At 27.2% G+C, this 22,656-nt stretch overlaps 1 protein-coding gene across 2 annotated transcripts in view; it reads right to left on the bottom strand.

The window, feature by feature from the left end:
- Positions 1-22,656, bottom strand: part of LOC105846359 (uncharacterized) — a 65,178-nt gene that overhangs the window by 22,156 nt on the left and 20,366 nt on the right. For both annotated transcript variants that reach the window (XM_065800232.1, XM_065800233.1), the window contains exon 3: positions 6,621-6,815. In XM_065800232.1, the coding sequence (XP_065656304.1) occupies positions 6,621-6,815 (195 nt within the window). The remainder of the gene's footprint in view (positions 1-6,620; positions 6,816-22,656) is intronic.

Here is a 22,656-nt window from a genome sequence, read left to right as displayed (position 1 = left end):
ATCTACAAATCTTTACCTGACAATTTATAATTTAAATAAGCTAATAACTTCAGCTTATCTATAATATTGGACAATTATGCTAAATAATAGAATATGGAATAACATTAAATTAACCTAAATAATTTTATGATGATTTTTATAAGATATGTTATATAATTTTTTATGTAATATTTTGTTTCAGTAGTTGAAGATCGTCAGCAACAGTCAACATCAAAGGTGAAACTTAATGCAATTACATCAGCATTGGCCATATCATTTAACAACAATAACTCTTTAGTCGAATGCAGATGCAAAATTGATAGAACCCAAAAAGAGTTTAAACTATGTGCCAAAAACTGTATCACCTGAGAACATTCGACCTTATCCTATTGCTTGTAGGGTTACAAATAGTGCTAGCCGTAAACGAAAATTTAAGCGAGCAGAAGTTGCAATAAGTTCCCCTTTTAAATCTGCAGTTCAATTAGCTGCACTCGAGAAAAAAGAAGAATTGATGAAGCAAAAAATAAAAAAAGCTGTTAGCGAAAAGAAAGACCAGCTTAAAAAAGCAGCTGTAACTAACGAAAGAAAGAAAAATGACAAAGCCAAAAAAAGAGCGAAAAAAAAATCCAAAATTCAAATTTTAAAAATAGTTGACAAAACTGAACAAGTTTCATGTCGGTATTGTGAAATTATCTATGGTGATCCTAATGATCCATTGCTTGATGATGACTGGGATATGGGTAAATCCTGTGAACACTGGTGTCATTTAACTTGTGGGCAATATAATGAACGCAAATTTTCTTGTACTGTATGTTACTCTTGCGTAGCTTAGCAATTATTACATTGTTTTATTGCGCATTAAAATATTTTGTTTGACATTTGTTTTATTTTGTTGTTTTGGAATTTACTATGAACTGATTAGCAGGTTTTTTTGCATAGCCCTATACAAATATATAAACTTAATTTTTTTTTAAATTACACCACTATTTATATTACTTATTTTATAAACTAGAATTTATGATACCGTGATATTTAAGACAGTAATGGTATCATGGAATTAACATATGTTATAATCGTCATCTTGCCCCGCATACGGGGTAAGATGACGATTTGAGGTAACATTGGTTAATGAGTTTTTTCCAGACTATTTTCAATTTTTATAAGGTTTTTTTGATACATCAGTAGCGCATGATAACTTTTAATCACTTCTTGATAAAGTTTTACTTTTTGGAACACTTATTGTCTAAGATATAAGTGCTTTTCAAAACGTTCGTCATCTTGCCCTACGTTCCCCTATATCTTAAAAATAAGATTTTGTTCGCAAAAAAATTTATAAAAATGGCATAATTTAATAAAAATCACCTATTGGAAGTATTATTAGTATTAAACAATAAACGTGCAGTTTGTTTGCGCCGATCTTAGGTGGTGGAGAAAAAAGGAAAACTGGTAAGATCGGTAATGGTGTAGTGGTAGAGCGCTCGCTTCATAAGCAAGAGTTCGATTAACACCACATCCCCAATAGCGCCGCGCTCAACTTGTTTCTCCGCACAGCGGCCTTGTTGTTCGATGTTTGTAGAGATCAACAAATTTAATATAAATAGTTTAACAAATTTAAAATATATGGCAACCTTTTTCAAATGGATACGCATACATTTTTTATATATACTTGTTCTCTTTGAAAACTAGAAGCATAAAAGACCTCAGAAAATTAGAAACATAAGTGACGTCAGAAAATCAGAAGTATAAGTGACGTCAGATAACCAGGACCATAAATGACGTCAGAAAATCAAAATGATGCCAAAAAAACTAGCAAACTAGTAATTAGTTCAAACTAATGACTAGCTATCAAAAATCATCTTCAAAAAAAAAAAAATCTCAACAAAACGTTAACTGCAGCTCCAATGATGATAATGAGGTTGCTCTTACTTTTACCAGCTGTATTAGGTAATAAAATTGATAATGGTAATTGAAAAGAAACTGCTTTGGGATATTAATGATCTAAAACCAATAAAATATCATTCTTTAACTGGTAAAATGAATGGCTTAGACAGCGAATCATTATCACTTGTTGAATAAGTTGGCTTTAAAAACCTAATGGAAAAGGCAATGAAAACAAAAACAATTTAACAATTAGTTAAAGAAAAAGTCAATTGAGAGCCAATTTTGTCTATCCGTACCCTGGCCACGAAGATGAAGGTGTCAAATTTTACAATTCAGGGGTTAATCTTCAGTACCAATGTTCTACAGCAATCTATATCCAGAGCATGGAAGAGTGTGGAGAGCATTTAGATTATCGACCACATCAATGCCTGCTATTCATTTCAAGGTCAACTTTAACAAATCTAAAAAGCTGATGGCAGTCACATTGAACAAAATAGCTCAGTCATTTGTGTAATTTGCCGTAAAAAAAATTTTTTTGTTTAACTATGAATTTTTTACAAAATTTTAAAGTTTTGTCTTTAAAACGTTCGCTGTTGCTAGGTTCGGGTGACCCAGCGGCTGGGAACTAATTTTGGAAAAGAACTCAATATTATTTTTCAAAATTACTTCACATAGCAAGATCCGTTTTCTTTTTCATGAGAGTGAAGCCAACTTAGTAAAAGGTGTTCGTGATCCATATGATTCTTCCTAGTGTTTTTTTTTTGCCTTAACGGGCTATCGTGGCATCGCAGATGTCTCAATCAGAAACAGCACAAGTGATAGCTGCTTTAAAAAAAATTGCCAGTGTAATAATTGTAAATGAAAATGATAATTGAGATATACAATAGTTTATGAAATTTTTTTGAAGAAATTGTTACAGAAAATATACATACAGTTGAAGAAGTCATTTAGAAAAGTTTAACTGCAAATAAAAATGACTTTTCACGAAACCTATTTATCTAGATCAGACACCATACCTTATAAAGTAGGGGTCAGCAAATGAAAAACAATACCCAAACCTAGACTAATTTGTGAAGGTTTATTTATCATCTACTGGTTGCAATGTTTATAATGAACGGGCAATTTCGGAAGCAGGTACAATTTATAAGGAAAAACTGCTTGCCTGTTTGAGAGATACTGAAATTATTATTTTAATTCTTTACAATTTACCTTTGATAAGTTTCAAGTCATGAACATATTTTAACTTTTTAAAAGCAAAATATGAGTTCAGAAAAAAAGCTTTAACTGTAATCAGAGAACGGAAAAACAAATGTAAATGTTCTAAAACTCTTTAGCGCTTTCCACATAGAGAAAAGTTTCACAATGAGTAATGGTTTATACATTTTTTTAAGATTATTTCTTATTTCTAAGCCTCATTTAGTGCACTTTTTATTTATAAATATCATACTTTAATAACCCATTTTCAAAGCATTGTTTAATAAAAAATTATCATACTTTTCACTAAGTTCAAAAAATAGATTCCATTCCAACAACTCCCACATTAAGTTCAATAATAGCTGACAATATAGATAATTCTAATACTTTTTTTGATCCAAACACAGCTTTCGGGCACTTTCTTCCATATAACACTATTCAATTCCGAAAAACATTCAAATTTTCAATTTTAAAAGCTGCAAAAAAATAGCTCTTATTTTACATGGTAAAAATCGTTGTTTGATGGGTTTTAAATAAGTTTTAAAAATACTTCTTCAGCCGAAAAATAACTTCTTACACCTTGACTTTGCAAGGTTTCCAGCTTAAAATGAGAATTGTGTCAATCTCAAGGAGCCGTTGCTAAGTTCTTGCCAGGGATATATTTTTTCAAAGATTTGCATTAAAATAAATTTTTATCAACGTATTTAATTTATTTTTTTAAATTCCAATGATATATTTTATTTCATTATAATATTTTGCAAAGAAAAAAGCAAAAAAATTTTTTTTTTGATCTTTGACAATAAATGGGGGTATAAACCACTTTAATGAACTCTATAGCAAACATTTGTCGGCAGTAAAAATATTTCAAAGCGAAAAAATCAAGAAAGAATCGTATTAAATGTAGTCTCAAACTATGAACTAGTGTTCATAGCTCGAGACTACATTTAATACGATTCTTTCTTGACTTTTTCGCTTTGAAATATTTATACTGCCGACAAATGTTTGCTATAGAGTTTTCATTTAAAAAATAAAAGTACAATCTAAGTTTAAGGATAGTATCCATTGGGGTCCGGGGGACGCATCGTCCAGGGGACATCCGACAGACGTCTCCGGACGACGCATGCCCCTGTGTATTGTTAAAAAAAAATTTAACAACACCCAGCGGCATTAGTATTATCAGCATAATGCTAATTCCGCTGAGGAGAAATCAAATGGAAAGCGAAATGATGCTTTTGATGATGTATCAAAATTAAGTTATTCATTTTTGATGATGTATTAAATTAAGTAAAAGGAATGCTATTGTCGTAGTTTAAAATTACAATCTGTTTTCTAATTTTAGAGCTGATTAATATAAATTTAAAGAATTGTATATTGGCTTTTATAACTTGGTAATTATTAGTAATCATAAGTGTAAGTAATTATTTGTTAATTATAAATAATTGTTGCAGACATTTTTCTTGCTTACATAAAAATATACATGATAGTTAAAGCTTAGAATTGCTATTTGATTGCCTGTTTTACTCTTTGAAATTCGAATATATATTATTTCTCCGTAAAATTTGAATTATAGACTCGAATTATAGATTTAAATCATAAATTATTTGCCACATAATTATAAACATTTCAAATTTCAAAGTTATCAAAAATAAAACCTAATTATTTCTTCAGAGAACAAAATTGCTTCATTTCATGTTTTCTTAATTAAAATAACTTTTTCATAATAAGATTATTAAATATAAAAGAAATAAATGTTTGTATGCTTTCTTACTTAAAATAAAATCATTTGGACATATTCCCGTTTTTAAATCTTTTTAAGTAAGAATTTTCATCATCTGTACAGAATCACTATTCTTAGTGGCGCATTGAGCTTCATGATGCCTGGTTGGAAGTAGATAACTTTTAATGCTTATCCCCCCTCCCCATGAAGCATATTGTATAGTCACGCCATGTGTTGAAAAAAATAATTGCACCGGTTATTATTTTGTTTTTTTGGAAATTGTTAACCAAGTTTTAATTTTTTTTAATGCAGTAGTAAATTACTTTTACAACGGCTCTATTTTACAGCAACCAGTTCTTCAGAAGAAACTGTAAAAATTAATTGTACTGTGTAAATTATGCATACAATTTTTCAAATCTGTCTATACTTATTCGATATATTACAAAGCTAAAAAAAAAAAAAGGACTTTAAAATTAGTGATGGCATTTTTAATTATAACATTTTTTAGTATGATCTGTTTTTTAGTGTTTTTTACTTTACATAATTTTATCGTTAATTAAATATTAGATAATTAACTATAGCTAATAAAATTTTTATTTGATAATGTTATTTCTTTCTAATTTGATTTAGAACACGCAATTTTAGAATACTCCTGTGTCTGAATTCATTGGGATAAAAATGTATAAAATGCAACAAACTGGTAAATAATGATATCAGCGCTCTTTTAAAATAGTTTTTATCATAAATATTTAAGAATTGAGAGTAAAAAAATTTTTTTTAAGCAGAGTTTAAGCAGTTCAATGTTTTATTTCAAACTTGCATAACCTTACTTGCATGACATTAGTTGTTAGTTATGTATGCGTGAACTTAGTTAATGTGCGTGTGAACATTTTTTATGACCTTAGTTCTTAGCTATGTGAGCTCGATCTTAGTTAACGCGTGTGGAACTTGCTTCATGACATTTGTTAGTAATGTATGCGTGATCTTAGTTCAAGAGTGTGGAATATATTTCATCACATTAGTTACTGGTAATATATGCGTGATTTTAATTAATGAGTGAGAAACGTGTTTTCGATTTACTTCACTTTAATGTGCGAGCAACATGTTTTCGGTTTACTTTACGAGGCTTACTCCTCGTGTTCGATTTACTTGCTGATACAAAAAAAACTTTACAGCAACATTATACATAGCACGCAATTATAAATTCACCATAATATTAACTTACAAGTTCTATTCCTGCAGTTCTTTATAAAAGAGTTCAGTCCGGCTTGTGTTTTCTTTAAATTCATTGACATTTTATTGGACTGCTAATTGACCATTTTTTCGAATTTTTTGTATTGTAATAAAAAAACATAAAAACAATTTGTTTTAAGTTTTCAGGAGGTATAAAGAATTCCAAACTCATATGTAAAGTCTTTAAAATAATAAATGCAATCACCATAAGATTAACCTCCTGATTGTAAAGTTGCCCTTGATAGTAAAATAAAGCGCCTGATTAATAAATAAACTTTATGATATCCAATTCATTACTTACCAGATCAAAAAATTGCTTACTTTAATTTAAAAATAATCTGAAAAATTAATTTAAATTGACATTTTTATACTCTATTATATTTTATGTATATAACTTTAATATACGTTTGAATAGAGATTATTTTTTATAAACAAATATAAGATGATGCTCTATCAAAGATATATACCAAGTATAATATATATATAAATATGTAGATAACAAACAAATTGGTTTATCTTCTAAACAAGTAAGTAACGGCCTGTAAGGTTATAGCTAATGTAAAATATTTGTTTAAATTGCTACCTCCTGCACGTTTTTTTTTTTTAAAAGACTTACCGCTTTTATGAGAAGTTGTTGAACCGAACCGCGATTTAATATTAGTAAATAACTGATACATAGAATGCCTTTTTTGAGTAGTGGTAATATTTTTCGGAAAAATGTCTTTGTTTGCAAATAAACTGTTGTTGTTAATTATGTCGTGATCAATATCAATAGAATAAATATCTTTATGCTTTTTCTTCATGTTTTTTGCTGAAAAAAAAAAATAACAACTCATAATTGTGATATTTTAAAATTACTTACCATTTAAAAAATACTTACATAGTTTTAAAAATACAAACATAAATAAAATCAAAAATATAAAAAACATGATATATATATATATATATATATATATATATATATATATATATATATATCTTTATACAAGTTTTACTTATAAATGTATTATGGAAAAAAACTTGTAATCGAAAAATTAATTGAGAGAAAAGTTTTAGTTATGGGTTGTCTTTTTTTGAAATTAAAAAAAAAAACGAATATAAATAATTACAATAAAAATCATTTTTTACAATGGCAAAACAAAATTTTTTAAGAAATTTTTTTGTTGAAGACAATCGACGTTGACAATGCCTAACAAATTATAATAAAACAAATCATTCATGAATTAAACTTGTAATTCACGTTAAAAATAGATATACAAATAAGGATTTAAATTGTATTTCAACTTGCAATCTTTTCTAATACGAGTGAGACAACTAACATTTTTTGATAAGTCATTTTATTCTTTTCTTGTTTTACCCGAAGGCATGTCACGGTTGTGATAAATTTCAGATTTATTAAATCTCTTTAGTAACGATTCTTAAAGATCTTAATACTTATTGCGTAATGATGCATTAGCTTTATATATTACTTTATTTCTGCGCGTTACGTGAATTGTTATATTTCAGATAAATAATAAACTTTTAAAGTTTAAAATAAAAAATTCAAATTTTTATTGAATAAATTGACTATGATTGTGTCGATAAATAAATAGACTCATTAAGCAAAAATTTGTTAAAGTTATATTTAGTAGTTTGTGATAAATTTCAGATATATTAAATCTCTTTAGTAACGATTCTTAAAGATCTTAATACTTATTGCGTAATGATGCATTAGCTTTATATATTACTTTATTTCTGCGCGTTACGTGAATTGTTATATTTCAGATAAATAATAAACTTTTAAAGTTTAAAATAAAAAATTCAAATTTTTATTGAATAAATTGACTATGATTGTGTCGATAAATAAATAGACTCATTAAGCAAAAATTTGTTAAAGTTATATTTAGTAGTTTGTGATAAATTTCAGATATATTAAATCTCTTTAGTAACGATTCTTAAAGATCTTAATACTTATTGCGTAATGATGCATTAGCTTTATATATTACTTTCTTTCTGCGCGTTACGTGAATTGTTATATTTCAGATAAATAATAAACTTTTAAAGTTTAAAATAAAAAATTCAAATTTTTATTGAATAAATTGACTATGATTGTGTCGATAAATAAATAGACTCATTAAGCAAAAATTTGTTAAAGTTATATTTAGTAGTTTGTTTAGCGATTCGCTCAAGTCATTTCGCAACGTTTGGAATTTTTCAAAGAATTGTTTTTTCAAAAAATAATCAATTCTATGAATAAGATGCATTTGAAAAAGATATGTACTATTAAATATATTTATTGGTTTAAAAATCATTTAACCGTGAAGTACTAAACTGTACGATATTTATACTATTTTTATTATTTCAGAAATGCTATTGTTGTTTCTGAAGCAATGCACGGCCTGCAATATTAAAAAAATACAATAGCACAAATAATAAATTGACAAATCCTTAAAACTTTATTTTTTATATGTTTTGCATTTTGCAATTAAAGGGAGTTTAAGCTAAATCAGTTGAGTTAGAAAAAGAAAGGTAGGAGGGGATAGCGCTAAAAGCACAACCTTTAATACCAAAATGAATTTTTTATGTTTTAAAGCAATTGTTCGAACTTTTTTTTATCATTGATTATAAACACATTTCATAATAACTATTGTCGTAAAAATATTTTCATTAGTTTAGGAGTCTTACATAGTCCATAAAATCCATATACTTGTTAAAGATTACTTATAAAAAGACATATATATAAAAGACTCATAAAAAATGCATAACATTGAACCGAGGCCTGACGTTGATATTGGCTTGTTGCCTGTAATACGATAGGAACTAATTTTTTTTAATGCAGGTTCTTAAGAAATAGGTAAGACTAAAATCTTTTGACTTAAGTTACTCTAAACATAATGATACTACAAGATAAAAAAACGTTTTAACCCTACTTTAATTTATTAAATGATGAAAAAATTGTTAACATCAATAATGAACCATCAAACAATCATGGCATCAACATCGTGTAACATGAACGTGTACATGAGTAATTTGAATAAATATCTCTTACTAATATATGCTTTAGCAGTGTTGTAGTATCACTGTTGTTTTATCATCTTATATGTTTTATATGTTTTTAGCTACAAACTTATATGCTTTATATGTTTTATTAGCAACAAACTTATATGTTTTATATGTTTTTAGCTGAAAACTATATGTTTTATAAACTGCTAATTCTTATGTTTGCGATCAAATATATGTGTATCATTAAATGCTTATCGTAAATATATTCAAAATTATTAATATTTTGTATTAAGTTTTTAAAAAAACTTCTTTTTGTTTTCAACTTAAGACTAGTTTGTTTCTTAAGACTAGTTACAGTGGTGTAACTAGTCTGAAGAAAGTACATCTTTAATACAATCTGTATTATACTGGTAAGTAAAATATAGTTTTTGGATGTTTTTGCGCATATTTGTTGAAATTTGTGGTTGCTGTATACCACATATTATCACTCTATAAATTTTACTACAATTTTGATTGGTTTAACACCATAGTAATTATCAATTAATTACTAATTATAATTAGTGATTATAGTTAGTCTAATTAACTACAATTACACATATATCTGATGTAGCATCTGATGTAGCCAGTTACATGGGGAAAACGCACAGCATCAATCTGGCAGCAAGAACCGTAAGGAAACGCCTTCAGCAAGCTGGGTTGAATGGCAGAATTGCTGCCAAGAAGCCATAATTGCGGCCTGAAAATATTGCGAAGCGACGAGCATTTGCAAGGCAACACAAGAACTGGACTGTTGAACAGTGGAATCAAGTGTTGTGGAGTGATGAGAGTTGTTTTACTGTATTCTGTGGAGCAAAACGAGCGTATGTTAGAGGGAAAGTTGGTGATTGATTTAGTTCTCAATGTGTTGCACCAACAGGGAAATATGGTGGAGTTTCCCTTATGATTTGGGGTTGCATGTCGGGATTTGGTGTTGGCCGGCTGTATTGTTGTACAGGCACTGTTAACCAAGACAAGTACATAGAAATACTCAAAACTTAAGTTAAACCATCTGCCACCAAGTATTTGACAGGAATAAGACGTTTGTTTTCCAACAAGACAATGCTCCCTGCAACAAAGCCAAAAAAGTTACTGAATACTTTCGAACCGCACGCATCAATGTGATTGAATGACCACCACAAAGTCCCAACTTGAACCCCATTGAAAATTTGTGGGAGGAACTGTTTAGAATGGTGCAGAAAAGCAAGCCCAGCAATTTGGATAAATTGTGGCAACAGTTGGAGTCTGCTTGGCATGCAATCCCAATTGCCACAGTCCAAAAGCTGGTACAGTCAATTCTTAAGCGCATACAGGCAGTCATTGATGCGCGTGGTGGACACACAAAATATTAAAAAAATTTTATTGTGTGGCAAAGACTTTATGTTATATTACCGCTACTGTAGATATACTTTAGCTTCGATAACGTTGAAATCTGTTTTTAATTTCTGTTTTGTCTTTTACTTTAAGAATATTCATTAAGGCTTTAAAAAAATTAAACATTTTCTTTAAAAATTTTCCAGAAAAAATTGAAATGGTTTTGCTGCCACCATTTTAATTCCAAAACTATTGAGATTTAAAAATAAAAACTGCATTAAGCTTATGCCCTAGAAAAAATAAACTGATAAACAAGAAACAACTGTTTTGAGCTTTATGATAATATTATGAATTATGTTATGCTAATGAACTTTAAAGCAGTTGTCCTAAATTTATTGTCCTTATGTCATATATGTCCGCGAAAAATGTATTTTTTTTAAAATCATAAAACAATATATACTACAAATAAAATAACTTTCTTGACAATTTTATTGATTGTAAACATATTTTTAGTTAGAAAACGAAACACGTCTAACTTTAGATTTTGCAAAATTTAATCTTAAAATATCAATATCCACAGATTCAGCATTTTTGTTTTCAATGGAAATTATTGATAAATCGTTTAAACGTTCCTGGCCCATTGTTGATCGTAAATAGTTTTTTATTAATTTTAATTTTGAACAGACTATATTTCCCTAAACTCACTTTTACCGGTAGTGTAAATAATATTCGTAGGCAAATAGAAACATTAGGAAACAGTTCTTCAAGCTGACTATCATAGATCCATTTAAACAAGATTCCGGTGATTTTTTCCCATCTAATTTCCGTGATAACAAATTAAGTTCCAGAAAAAAATCCACTGAATACACATCTTTTGATTCACCATGAGTCAATACTTTTTTCAGTAATCTGCATTTGTTAATTATGTCTGCTTTCCCTATTTTATCAATATCTTTGATATTATACAAAAACTCGAACGGTTTTATTGTACTTGAAAAGCTTTCAAATTGTTTATTTATAGATTCTTTAGCTATTTTAAAAAGAACATCAAAAAACTGCTTTTTAAATTTTTGGTTTAATTGTATATCACCATCTCTTTCACGCGAAATAGAACTGAATTCGTCAGTCAAATTTGCATCATTAGCTAGAATTTTGGTTTTTGAAGTATATATTTCGCAAAAATCTTCAGTGTGTTTAGTAAAAAAAAAATGATAGTTTTCTTTAATGCATTTGCAGCAGTCTTCGCGTCTTCAGTTTGAGATTGTAATTGTTTGCTAGTACAATTAATTTCAGTTAATACATCGTGTCAAACTACAACACCACATATGAATTCAAAACTGTCTAATTTTGATACAAGTGATTCAGCAGTTAAAATAATAATAGAATCTTTTGAAAATGTCAACAACTTCTTTCAATGCGCAATAAATTTCTTTAAATCCCAATTTTAGAGCACGAACAGCATTCACACGACTTTCCCATCTCGTAGTACATAATGACTTTACTATTAATTTGAAACATTTTGATTCAAAAATTTGCTAATGCTTTGTAGTCGCAGAGAAAAAATTATACATAGTTTGAATTTGTGAAAAAAATTTTATAATTTCTAAACATCCTTGGACTGCATCCGCAACAACAAAATTCAAGGAGCGACAGACTCAAGGAATTTAAAAGGCTCGTGAACTTATATCAATATACACTAACTTTTACAAAATAAAATATACACCCATTTTTTTACCTTTTATATTGAATCCATTATCATATCCTTGTCCACGAATATCTATTCCAACGAATTCAAAATTTCTTCAGTAAGTCTTAATCCAGTAGTATCTAATGCATTTATGAATCCTATAAAAATTTCTCGAATTGTGACACTGATAACCTTGTTATCCGACTGTTTTACAATGTTAACGTTACGTATAATAACAAGCATTTGCTCGATTATCTATTATCTGGTGTACAATCTAAAATAATGGAAAAATACTTAGCCTTTTTTATCACACTTAAAATTTTATCTCTTGTTGCTTTGCTAATTAATTGAATTAATTCTTCTTGAATATACTTTCCCAAATAATGTGTTCGATTAGGATTCTCAACTGTTCTGTTTGAATGTTTTTCCATCACTGGATCAAACTTTGAAAGTAGTTCTACGATTTTTAAGAATTTCCTATTATTTTCTGAAAAAATTTGGTCTGACGGAATGCCATATTTTTAGAAGCTATCATCAAAATTATATTGATAATTCTATTAATAACAGAGTCCCAATGTTGTACTTCAGTATGGTACATTTTTTCAGTAAAACAATCAATAGTTTGAGATGTACTAAGTCTTTTCTTCAAATCTGTCTGTTTTCTGAATGAATCGTAATGCTTTGCATTGCTTTCATGTCTTTTTAAAATTAGTGTCATGAGTCTCCAGTCATTTGTTCCAGTTTTCACTAGACAAGAAGTAACGTTACTAAACAGTTTACAACAAAAAAAAATACTTTGTATGATTTAAGTGAATAAACAAGCCAAGATCTGTTGATTAATTCTTCATTAGAAGCTTTGCGATAAAAATGTATATAGTTAAATGATCGGTTTTGATCATCTTTTGGGTTGGCAGTTACAGAAAATTTTGCAGGTTCTTTTGTAACTATGTCTTGAATTAATATTCTGGACAAATTTTCTGGTCAATTCGCTAAATCGTCATTATTTTCAGTTATTTTTGATCACATCAACAGCCAAGTTCATGTTATTGTTTGAAGGTTCGATTTCTAAATTCAATTCCACAACTGCATTAGCTTCACTATATCCTTCATTAATATTTTTAATTCCAATTATGTTAATTTCTCCTTCACTTTGTTTTTCACTTGAACTTTCTTTCTTGTTTTCATTTGGTTTCTCATATTCAATTTCAATCTCTACAGCTGTTCGAAGAAAATTATGAAGAGTTTTCTGCTTTTTAAAAGCTTGCTATTTTGAATCACCTACCAATAAAAATTTCCAAATGGTACATAAGGATTACTTTCACATAATAAAGTGTAGCAGACTTAGAACTTTTTGCTTGGGTTTTTTTATTTATTTTTCATTTGGTTTAATGCAAATTCTTTAATATTTTATGTATTTATAATACCTTCTTTATAATACCTTCTTTATAATACCTTCTTTATAATACCTTCTTTATAATACCTTCTTTATAATACCTTCTTTATAATACCTTCTTTATAATACCTTCTTTATAATACCTTCTTTATAATACCTTCTTTATAATACCTTCTTTATAATACCTTCTTTATAATACCTTCTTTATAATACCTTCTTTATAATACCTTCTTTATAATACCTTCTTTATAATACCTTCTTTATAATACCTTCTTTATAATACCTTCTTATTTTTAAAATAAAACAATAACAATCAATTTTTTAAATTTAATTTATTTGAACTATCAAAAATATGCAGAAAGCAACTCATTATGCAGTGCATCATAATTTGAAACCGCACTATCTGCATCAAAATAGACAGTTCTAGTTGCATGCAGTTTTACTTACTAGATCTACTATTACTAACATAAAATAATTATGCACAAAATATAACCAAAACAAAAAATGTGTAAAAATAATTATATAGATAATAGACTAACATGAGATTTGTATTTTTTATATAAAAATGTTCAAGAAAATGTTTTTTAAATCTGGAAAATAAGGTGCAGATATGTCATTCACAACTGACAATAGAAATTTAAAGCGGTGACCTATTTCAGTAAAGCTAGCATCAATGTCGGCCATCTTGTCCAGAAGTAAACACAAAATGTAAACTTTCGTCTGATTGGTTAGCAGAAAACATTGAAATAAAATGATTAGGATTGGAAAAGGGGCATAACTCAGTTTTTACAAAAATTGACTTTGTACCTTCTGCATTTTTAGTTATAGATCTAGAAAGGCCTATATATTTTGTTTCTAAGCAGAATTTTAATTTTGCGCCTTTTTAATGCTGCGCCTGTGTGTTTCGCACACTTCGCGCACGCTACGAGCCGGCTCTGCATATACTATACTATTATTATAATTATTATTACAAAATATTATCTTGTTTACTAACTATAGTTGTAGACAGTTTCGTAAACCAATTTTACACAACGCGCGTTAATGTGATTGCAGCCAGATTTCTAATTATACCACCCAAGTTCTTTCATTTTTTGTTGGGGCTACAATTTTTTTTAAACTGTTTTAATAGTTTTATCTATAATAATCTTGTTAATAGCAACAAAGTTACAGCATAAAGTTATCTAATAGATAAAGACTTGTTTCTATTTTAAAATTTGCTACAACAGTATTATATATATATATATATATATATATATATATATATATATATATATATATATATATATATATATATATATATATATATATATATATATATATATATATATATATATATATATATATATATTTATATAACATCACTAGCTAAAAATCTTATATGTTGCTATCGATATATCGTAATAACATCGCTAGCATAAAAGCTTCAATACATAGCCATCAACTAGATTTAGACTTGTCGTTTTGTTGCAGTTATTTGCATACTTACAGTCTGTTGCTATCATTATACCATGATAAGATTACTAGCTACAAATCTGCGATATATTGTGATCAACTAGCTACAGATTTTTTGCTACGTTGTAACTAACTACAGTGCTACCATATGTAGCTAACGATTATCGTAAGATATAATAAGATCCAAATACTGAAAACCGAATTTATTTAAAAAGTTGTAAGACAAAATAAAACAAAGTTTTTTAAAAAATCTCTCAAAAATCGCTGTACGCTAGCTCATTTCCCACTGAGTTGTTACAAAAGCGTATTAAAGAATTTAAATGAGTGGGGAATGATTTTATTGTGTTCATAATTTATCTGTAAATGTTAGTGATTTAATAAAAAATTAAGTTACTCAACTGATCGTAATCTTACTGACTCGTAAGTATGAAAGCAACCTGTAACATTTTACTTGGTAGCATGGAGTTTAAAGTAGTTGGCAGATTTTTAATAAAAAATTAAGTTACTCAACTGATCGTAATCTTACTGACTCGTAAGTATGAAAGCAACCTGTAACATTTTACTTGGTAGCATGGAGTTTAAAGTAGTTGGCAGATTTTTAATAAAAAATTAAGTTACTCAACTGATCGTAATCTTACTGACTCGTAAGTATGAAAGCAACCTGTAACATTTTACTTGGTAGCATGGAGTTTAAAGTAGATTTTTTAGTCTTTTATTTCTATTAGACATGTTTTAAATATGTTTTAAGCATGTTTTATATCATTCAGGCCTGTTTTACACTAGTATATTAAATGCTGCATTTAATTTTGTAAGTAGCATTGAAATAAATAAAATAAACTGTTTTCTTTCCATCAACTTTTCCTCATCAATTGAAAGAAAAAGAAAGTGAACTAAACCGATAGTATACCTAGGAAAAACATATCTAATAATAAAAACCGATAGTATACCTAGGAAAAACATATCTAATAATAAAAATACTATTTTGTTTAAAGTATTCAAGTTATAAGCTAAAAAATTAATTACTATGATGATTATCCCAAGTAGAAGTATCTTAACAAGTCTTTCATAATATATTCAACTAATGCTTCCTAAATTTAAAATTATTTCATTTTATTTTAATTTTTTTTAATTTTTTCTTCTTTTCTAATTGAGAGCAACTTTTTCTATTTTTTTGTTAGATGTATATTAGCAGTATTTGGTTAAATATAGTCTTTTTTAACGGAAAAATATTTTGTTTATATTATGATGAGAAAAAAATTGTAACTAATATCTGGTTGTGAAAAATAAAAAAACTCCTACATGAACTATAAGAAATTAGAAATAAAAAAAATGTTATTATTAATAGTTTATAGTTTTAAATTATATAAAAATCGACTATAACTTGAAAATCACCTTCTTTGTGAAAGCGGGGGAAGGGGGTGATTTTTATCACCCCAAGGAAGGTGAGGGATACCCCTCCCCCCGTAAAATCATCTCTGACAACTTTACAAACTCTTTTAAATGTAGCACTTTTAAAGGGTGTGATAGATAACTCGTATATATATTAATACGCATTTGCCCTTTTCTGTTTACTTTACAGAGTTTTGTTAGGGAATGTAGTAGTATAACTTATATTTTTGAACGAAACTTTATAAATACAGTTTTATATTGTGTCACATACACTAAAAACGCTGTATGATTTTGGTTTGTTGATAGATAAAGACGGAAAACATTTTCAACAAGGTTCTATCTCTATATTCAGAGAAAACCAATTTAAATATGTTTTCAACTTGGTTCTGGTTCTATCTGGTCTTTATTGTTTGTTTTTTGATATTATTCAATAATCTTTCAAAGTAAACATTTATTTTAAGTCAAAAAGATCAGAAATAATGCGTAAGCTTTTGAGTAAGGTGCCAATAAAAGATCTATAAATTTGAGATACAATTCAAATTATTTAAAGAACAATAACTTAAGTGTAAACTGTAAAAACAAACGGTCAACTAAAAACTTCATAGCCTATTGATCGCAGTTTTTTAATTTTTAATAATTTATGAAGTCTGATGTCAATTAATCAAAATGGATCTATCCGGAATAACGCAAATTATATGAAAACTGCAGGTTTGATTTATTTCTACCATTACCATTACTTCAACTCTTAAGGCAAACAATTTTGTAACTATTTTGTAATCAACGTCGAGTCGAGGTGTTAGCCTCGAGTAGAAGTAGATGTATTAGTCTCTAGTTTTTTAAAACAAGAAAGTTGTGTTTCGTTTTGTAGCGTTTGTTAACGAGAAATTTTTATATTGGTTTAAACTTTTTTTTTTTTAAATAAAGTTATTTTTTATTCCGTTTTGTATAGTTTCTCGACACAAATAAACTTGCTTTGCTTTATAAAACAAGAACAATTTTATTTCATACATAAACTTCTCTTCTTTTTTTAATTTTTTCAAGTTTAATCATTTTCGAAATTGATTAAATTATAAGACGATAAGGGTGTGAGACAAAAATACCGGCTTCTTTAATTTTTTTTTAAATTAAAGAAGCTGTTACTAAGTTAAATGATGTATACAATAATTTTTTCTACAAAAATATTTTTTTTCTTAAAACCAAGATTTCTCAGGTAAAACCAATATTTTTTCTTAAAACTTTAATTTTTATTTCATCTTTCTAAATCAAAAAATGCTGTTTGCATCAAAAAAACCCTCCCCAAAAGTTCTAGTTTAGAATAATAAATAAATATATATATTAGTAATATATTAGTATATATCACTAATATATATTTTTTATTTTGAATAAGTTGTTCTGATTGGCTATTAGTATCTGATAATCTAATTTCAAATTAATAGTTTTAATTATTTCATCTACCTTTAACCTACAACCTAACATCAAGATAAATATTGTTTGAAGAAAAGATAGATACTATTTATGTGCGGAGTTCCACAGGGATTCTAGAGCCTTTATTGTTTATTATGTATATAAACAATATTTACTTATTATTTAGTGTGCTAAACTTCAATCTTTTTTGCTGACGACACTCAATTTTTTTATACCCACTCTGACATTAAGCAATCTTTGTTACTAAAATGTCAAGTTCACGGTTCATATATGAATCGTGAACTTGACAACCTTTTTGAATGGATTAAAGCAAACAAACTCTCTCTCTGAACGGAACTAAAATATATATACCCTCTTTTCTAAACCTTTTAAATCTGATACCTAACCATTAAAACTCCCGACATTTCAATTAAAAAACTTCAGGTTTCAACGTAAATTTTGTATTAAATTCTTTTTTACTAGATTCTTTTCATACTAGACGCTTTACTAGATGAGCAAGTAAGTTCGAAAGAGCATATAAACCTGAAAAAGTTTTTTTTTTCAAAATTATTTAAATTAGGTATAAAACTAGATATATGTTGAATAAAAACTATTTAAAATCTACTTTTCTATTTACCCATACTTATATTAGTTATTATAACATTAACAAAGTTAAGGCGTATCTGAAATAAAAATTGAAAACAAGCAAGCCATCTCATATTTAATGCAAACAAATACAACAGTGCCAATCGACTGCTTAAAAAGCTTAGGTAAATGTAAAAGTGCTAAATGTTTTCTATTAAATATTTATAGTATTCATTTATTCATGTTTAGATTAAAATTTCAGAAGAAAAGAAACAAAAAATTAAGTAAAGTTTTATATTTAAAAGTATTTAAGATTGTTTTAGTGAGATGTGTTTTTTTTATTCGATAAATTAATATTTATTTATATGTAAAAGACTTTTATCTTTTTCCTGCTCCCGTCATATCTTAATTAAAAAGTATTGTAAATAATTCATTATGATGATGACGAAATATATAAAATTAAAAAAAAGAGAGAAATAAAATTTAACTTTTAGAAAATTTTAACTAACTTTGAGATAAATATCTTTGAAAAAAAGATAGTTACTACTAAAATAAAATAAAATGAATTAGAAAATAAATATAAAAAAAACATATAGAAATCAAGTGAGTAAAAAAAATATGATTTTTTAAAAAAGGAAACATTCCAAAACTAATAGATAATATTTGCAATCAACAAGTTGGAAAAATTATGGCTAAAAATATAAGTAATTTTGCAAGAAAGTTTTCAACTAACTTGTAAAATAGTAAAAACTAAAAAAAAAAACAATAAAAAATTGCCAAGTTATTAGCAGTTGTAGTGCAGTGATTAAACCTCTAGCTAACAACCAAGAGGTCAAGAAGCCCGAAGTTCAATGCCGGCTCTGGCCAGAAAAGCGATATTGGTTATGAAAGAGGCGTGAACTTGATTGTTAAATGTTCTTCCGTCATGCTCTGTGATAAAACCGTAAGGACTTCTTATAGCACCTTAATATTTACACACACACACACAAAAAATTTTAAGAAAAAAATAATTTAACAAAATAAAAGGTAAAACATGGTTATGAAAAATTAAAATGAAAGTATTTTTAGCATTTAAGAAAAACTGATGGTAATTCTCCTTTTGTTTCAAAAGCATATTGAAATTTTATTTCAAAGGCGGCAAAAGTGCAACAACTACTTTGAGAATAAATTTAAGAATCGACTTTTTATTTTATAAGATATGTTTTATGATTAAAAAAAAAAAAAATTACGTCTTCTTGCACACTTTGAAGTTTTAATAAAGTATTAAAAGAATAAATTCACCAGCTCTTCTTAAAGAATTCGCTAGGTTCTTTTAAAGCTATAATATTTTATCTAAAACAGAGTTTGTGATCACTAAGAAAAATCACTAAAAATACACGTGGTATTACTCAAAAACGTTGACCTGTAGGTGAATTGGAATTGGCTCTTAAATTTGATCAAACTCCAAAGCAAAGTAGTCTAAAGTTATAGAGAAGTTATAAAGAAAACATTCAATCATACTTATTGATAAAATTTTTTTTATTTTTATCATTTTAGGTGCCCCAAGAAGTTCTTATCGTCTTATCACAGAGCACTGCGTAAAAGTATTTGAAAGGAAGGTCACGCCTCCTTCCTTACCGATGTTAAAAAATTTACCCAAAGGTGGCGTTGAACCACAGATCTCTTGCTACTGAGGCAAGCGGACAAACCACTGCGCTACGGCTGCTCATGAAAATAAGTTAAAGATGATACTTGTGCTTGAAACGATTTCACATGCCTTAACAAATGAAGGGTATTATAGCAATATTTATATATATATATATATATATATATATATATATATATATATATATATATATATATATATATATATATATATATATATATATATATATATATATCTTTTAATATAACTAAGATATTTTTCCAGCTTATAGTGGATTGAATGTTACTGGATAACTCTTGCAAGTAACTGTGATAAAACTTGTTCAAATAATTATAGAAACTTTTTGTTATAAACAAAATTGTAGCTAATTAAACTGGTCCTGGGGTAATCATTGATTAAAGTTGAAGAATTTACCAGAAAAAGGATGCTAACCAAAAAAACTAAAATGATCAAGCCTAAAAAAGAATATGAAGTTATTTTATATAATAAATTCACATTCACAAAAAAAAATTAAAAAATATCTCTCTCTCAAAGAACAAATTCTCGATATACTTCATAAACAACTGGAATCTACGTTGTATTGTCATCTAAATACTTTGAATAGAAGGTTTAAATATGCAAATGTTTGAAGGTTTTTTGAGATAAATATTATCTGATTCAAATGAGATAAATATTATCTAAAAGTGGGTAGGCAAAATATGTATCAAGAGTTGTCTCAAACTAATACAAACAAGCTAAGAGTTAAACCGTTTTAAAGCGAAAAAAAAACAGTGTTATTACAAACCATATAACTTAAAATGATATTGAATAAAATCAATTTACAATACCAGATCGTAAAAATGTTAATAATTAATTAATAAAAAAAATACATTAACTTTTTATAACCTTGAAACAAAAGTCTACATCAGAACGCTTATCATGAAAAGGAAGTTAGTGTTTTCAAGATCTTTACTGCTTTAGTTTTTGTTTCTAAACCTACAATAATACAGCTGATCTAGGATCTAACCAAAGATTTGATGTTTAATGATAACTAAACGCGTATGAAATATCCAGATTTTGCTTTAAAATTATTGATATTGGTCATTTCGGGCTGAATGAAACAGTGAAAAAGCAAAGGTATAGCTTATGGGAATTGAAAATTCATGGCAAACCCATTTAAAGCTTTTACGTCTATGTAAGATCACTGTATGATGCAGAGTAACGATTCAATTAATTGTTTGACCGTTTATTTGATGATTAAAAAAAAAAAAAGATGACAGTGTTAAATTGATTAGGGCGGAAGAACATATGATTCCATTAGAATGGTATTACGGCTAGATCCTATAAAAGGGGATTCTAACAGCACCCCCTTTTACAGTGCCTAGCCGTAGCACTAATGTAATTAGTTGAGATCATTTTTTATTATTTTTTTTATATTTTGATGCAATTTTTGTTTTTTTCCAAATATATCGGTTTGATATACGCAATGTAGCTTTGGTGAGTTACTAATAGAAAAGAAGACCATAAAACGCAATTTAAAAGTTGTCATTTGTTATTCATTGTTTAAGCTATCGTAACTCGCTAAAGCGATGTTAAAGCTAATAAAATCTAAAAATAAACATACAGCTTTACATTAATGAGAAAGGTAAAGTAATTAAAATAGAAATTGAGTTTTCTTTAGTTGATATATTATATACATCTTTGATTTTAAATAATATTATAATTAATGATTTATTAATTTGATAAACCAATTAAGAATTATTTCTTTTTAAATCTTTTAGAAGTTTTTTTCAATACTATACTTTTTGTTGATTTTCGTGTTTTTAATTTTGTTGTTGTTGGATAGAAATAATTCAAACTTAAGAAAAAGTTGTAATGGCATTATAATATAAATATATATATATATGTATATATAAATATATATATATATATATATATATATATATATATATATATATATATATATATATATATATATATATATATATACATATGTAAATATATGTATATATATGTATATATATAAATATGCTTTTTGATTGATCAAAACATACATTGTGCCATTGATAAAAATAAATAGAATACTCGTCGTCAAATGCCGGTTAAAAATAGGGGTTATAGTAACCTAACTTCTCGACGAGTATTCTATTTAGTATTTTTTAAGAAAAGATCATTTTTAAACAATTACTCAATATTAGATACAAACTAACACTGAGATTCGGAAATATACATTCTAGTTTGTTCTCTTGCTAAGCATTTCTGTAAAAAACAATATATAAAAGTTTTCTTTTAAATAAATACATTTCTATCCTCTCCATGGCTACAGGCCATATACTCAAGAAACAATGAGTTTATTGCGAGATATTCCTGTTTGCCGCATCAATTTCACAACACAATTTTCATTACACAATGATTGTTTTCAATATTTTTGATTCAGTCTGTTTAACCTTATTTCAATCTTTTTGTTGAAGTAAATTTTTTTTTTTTTTTTATATTCAGCAACTGGTGTATAAAAAGAGAAAAATCACGTAAATATTTTATAGTTATTTCTCAATCTACTAAGGAATTAAGTTATTATAAGTATTTCTCAATCTACTGAGGAATTAAGTTATTATAAGTATTTCTCAATCTACTGAGGAATTAAGTTTCGATTTTTTAATCTTTTTATTTTATTTGTTTTATAATACAGTATTATAATTCGGTGATTTTAACTACATGATAAATTCGTCGTTATTTAATTATTCAAATGACATAGTCGTACGGCAATTTTAATTGGTCTGCCCAGT

The sequence above is a fragment of the Hydra vulgaris genome, chromosome 06 (assembly GCF_038396675.1).
Source record: "Hydra vulgaris chromosome 06, alternate assembly HydraT2T_AEP".
NCBI classification, from domain to species: Eukaryota; Metazoa; Cnidaria; class Hydrozoa; order Anthoathecata; family Hydridae; genus Hydra; species Hydra vulgaris.
Note: the sequence above shows the minus strand (reverse complement) of the source record. Positions and strands in the feature narration are given on the sequence as shown.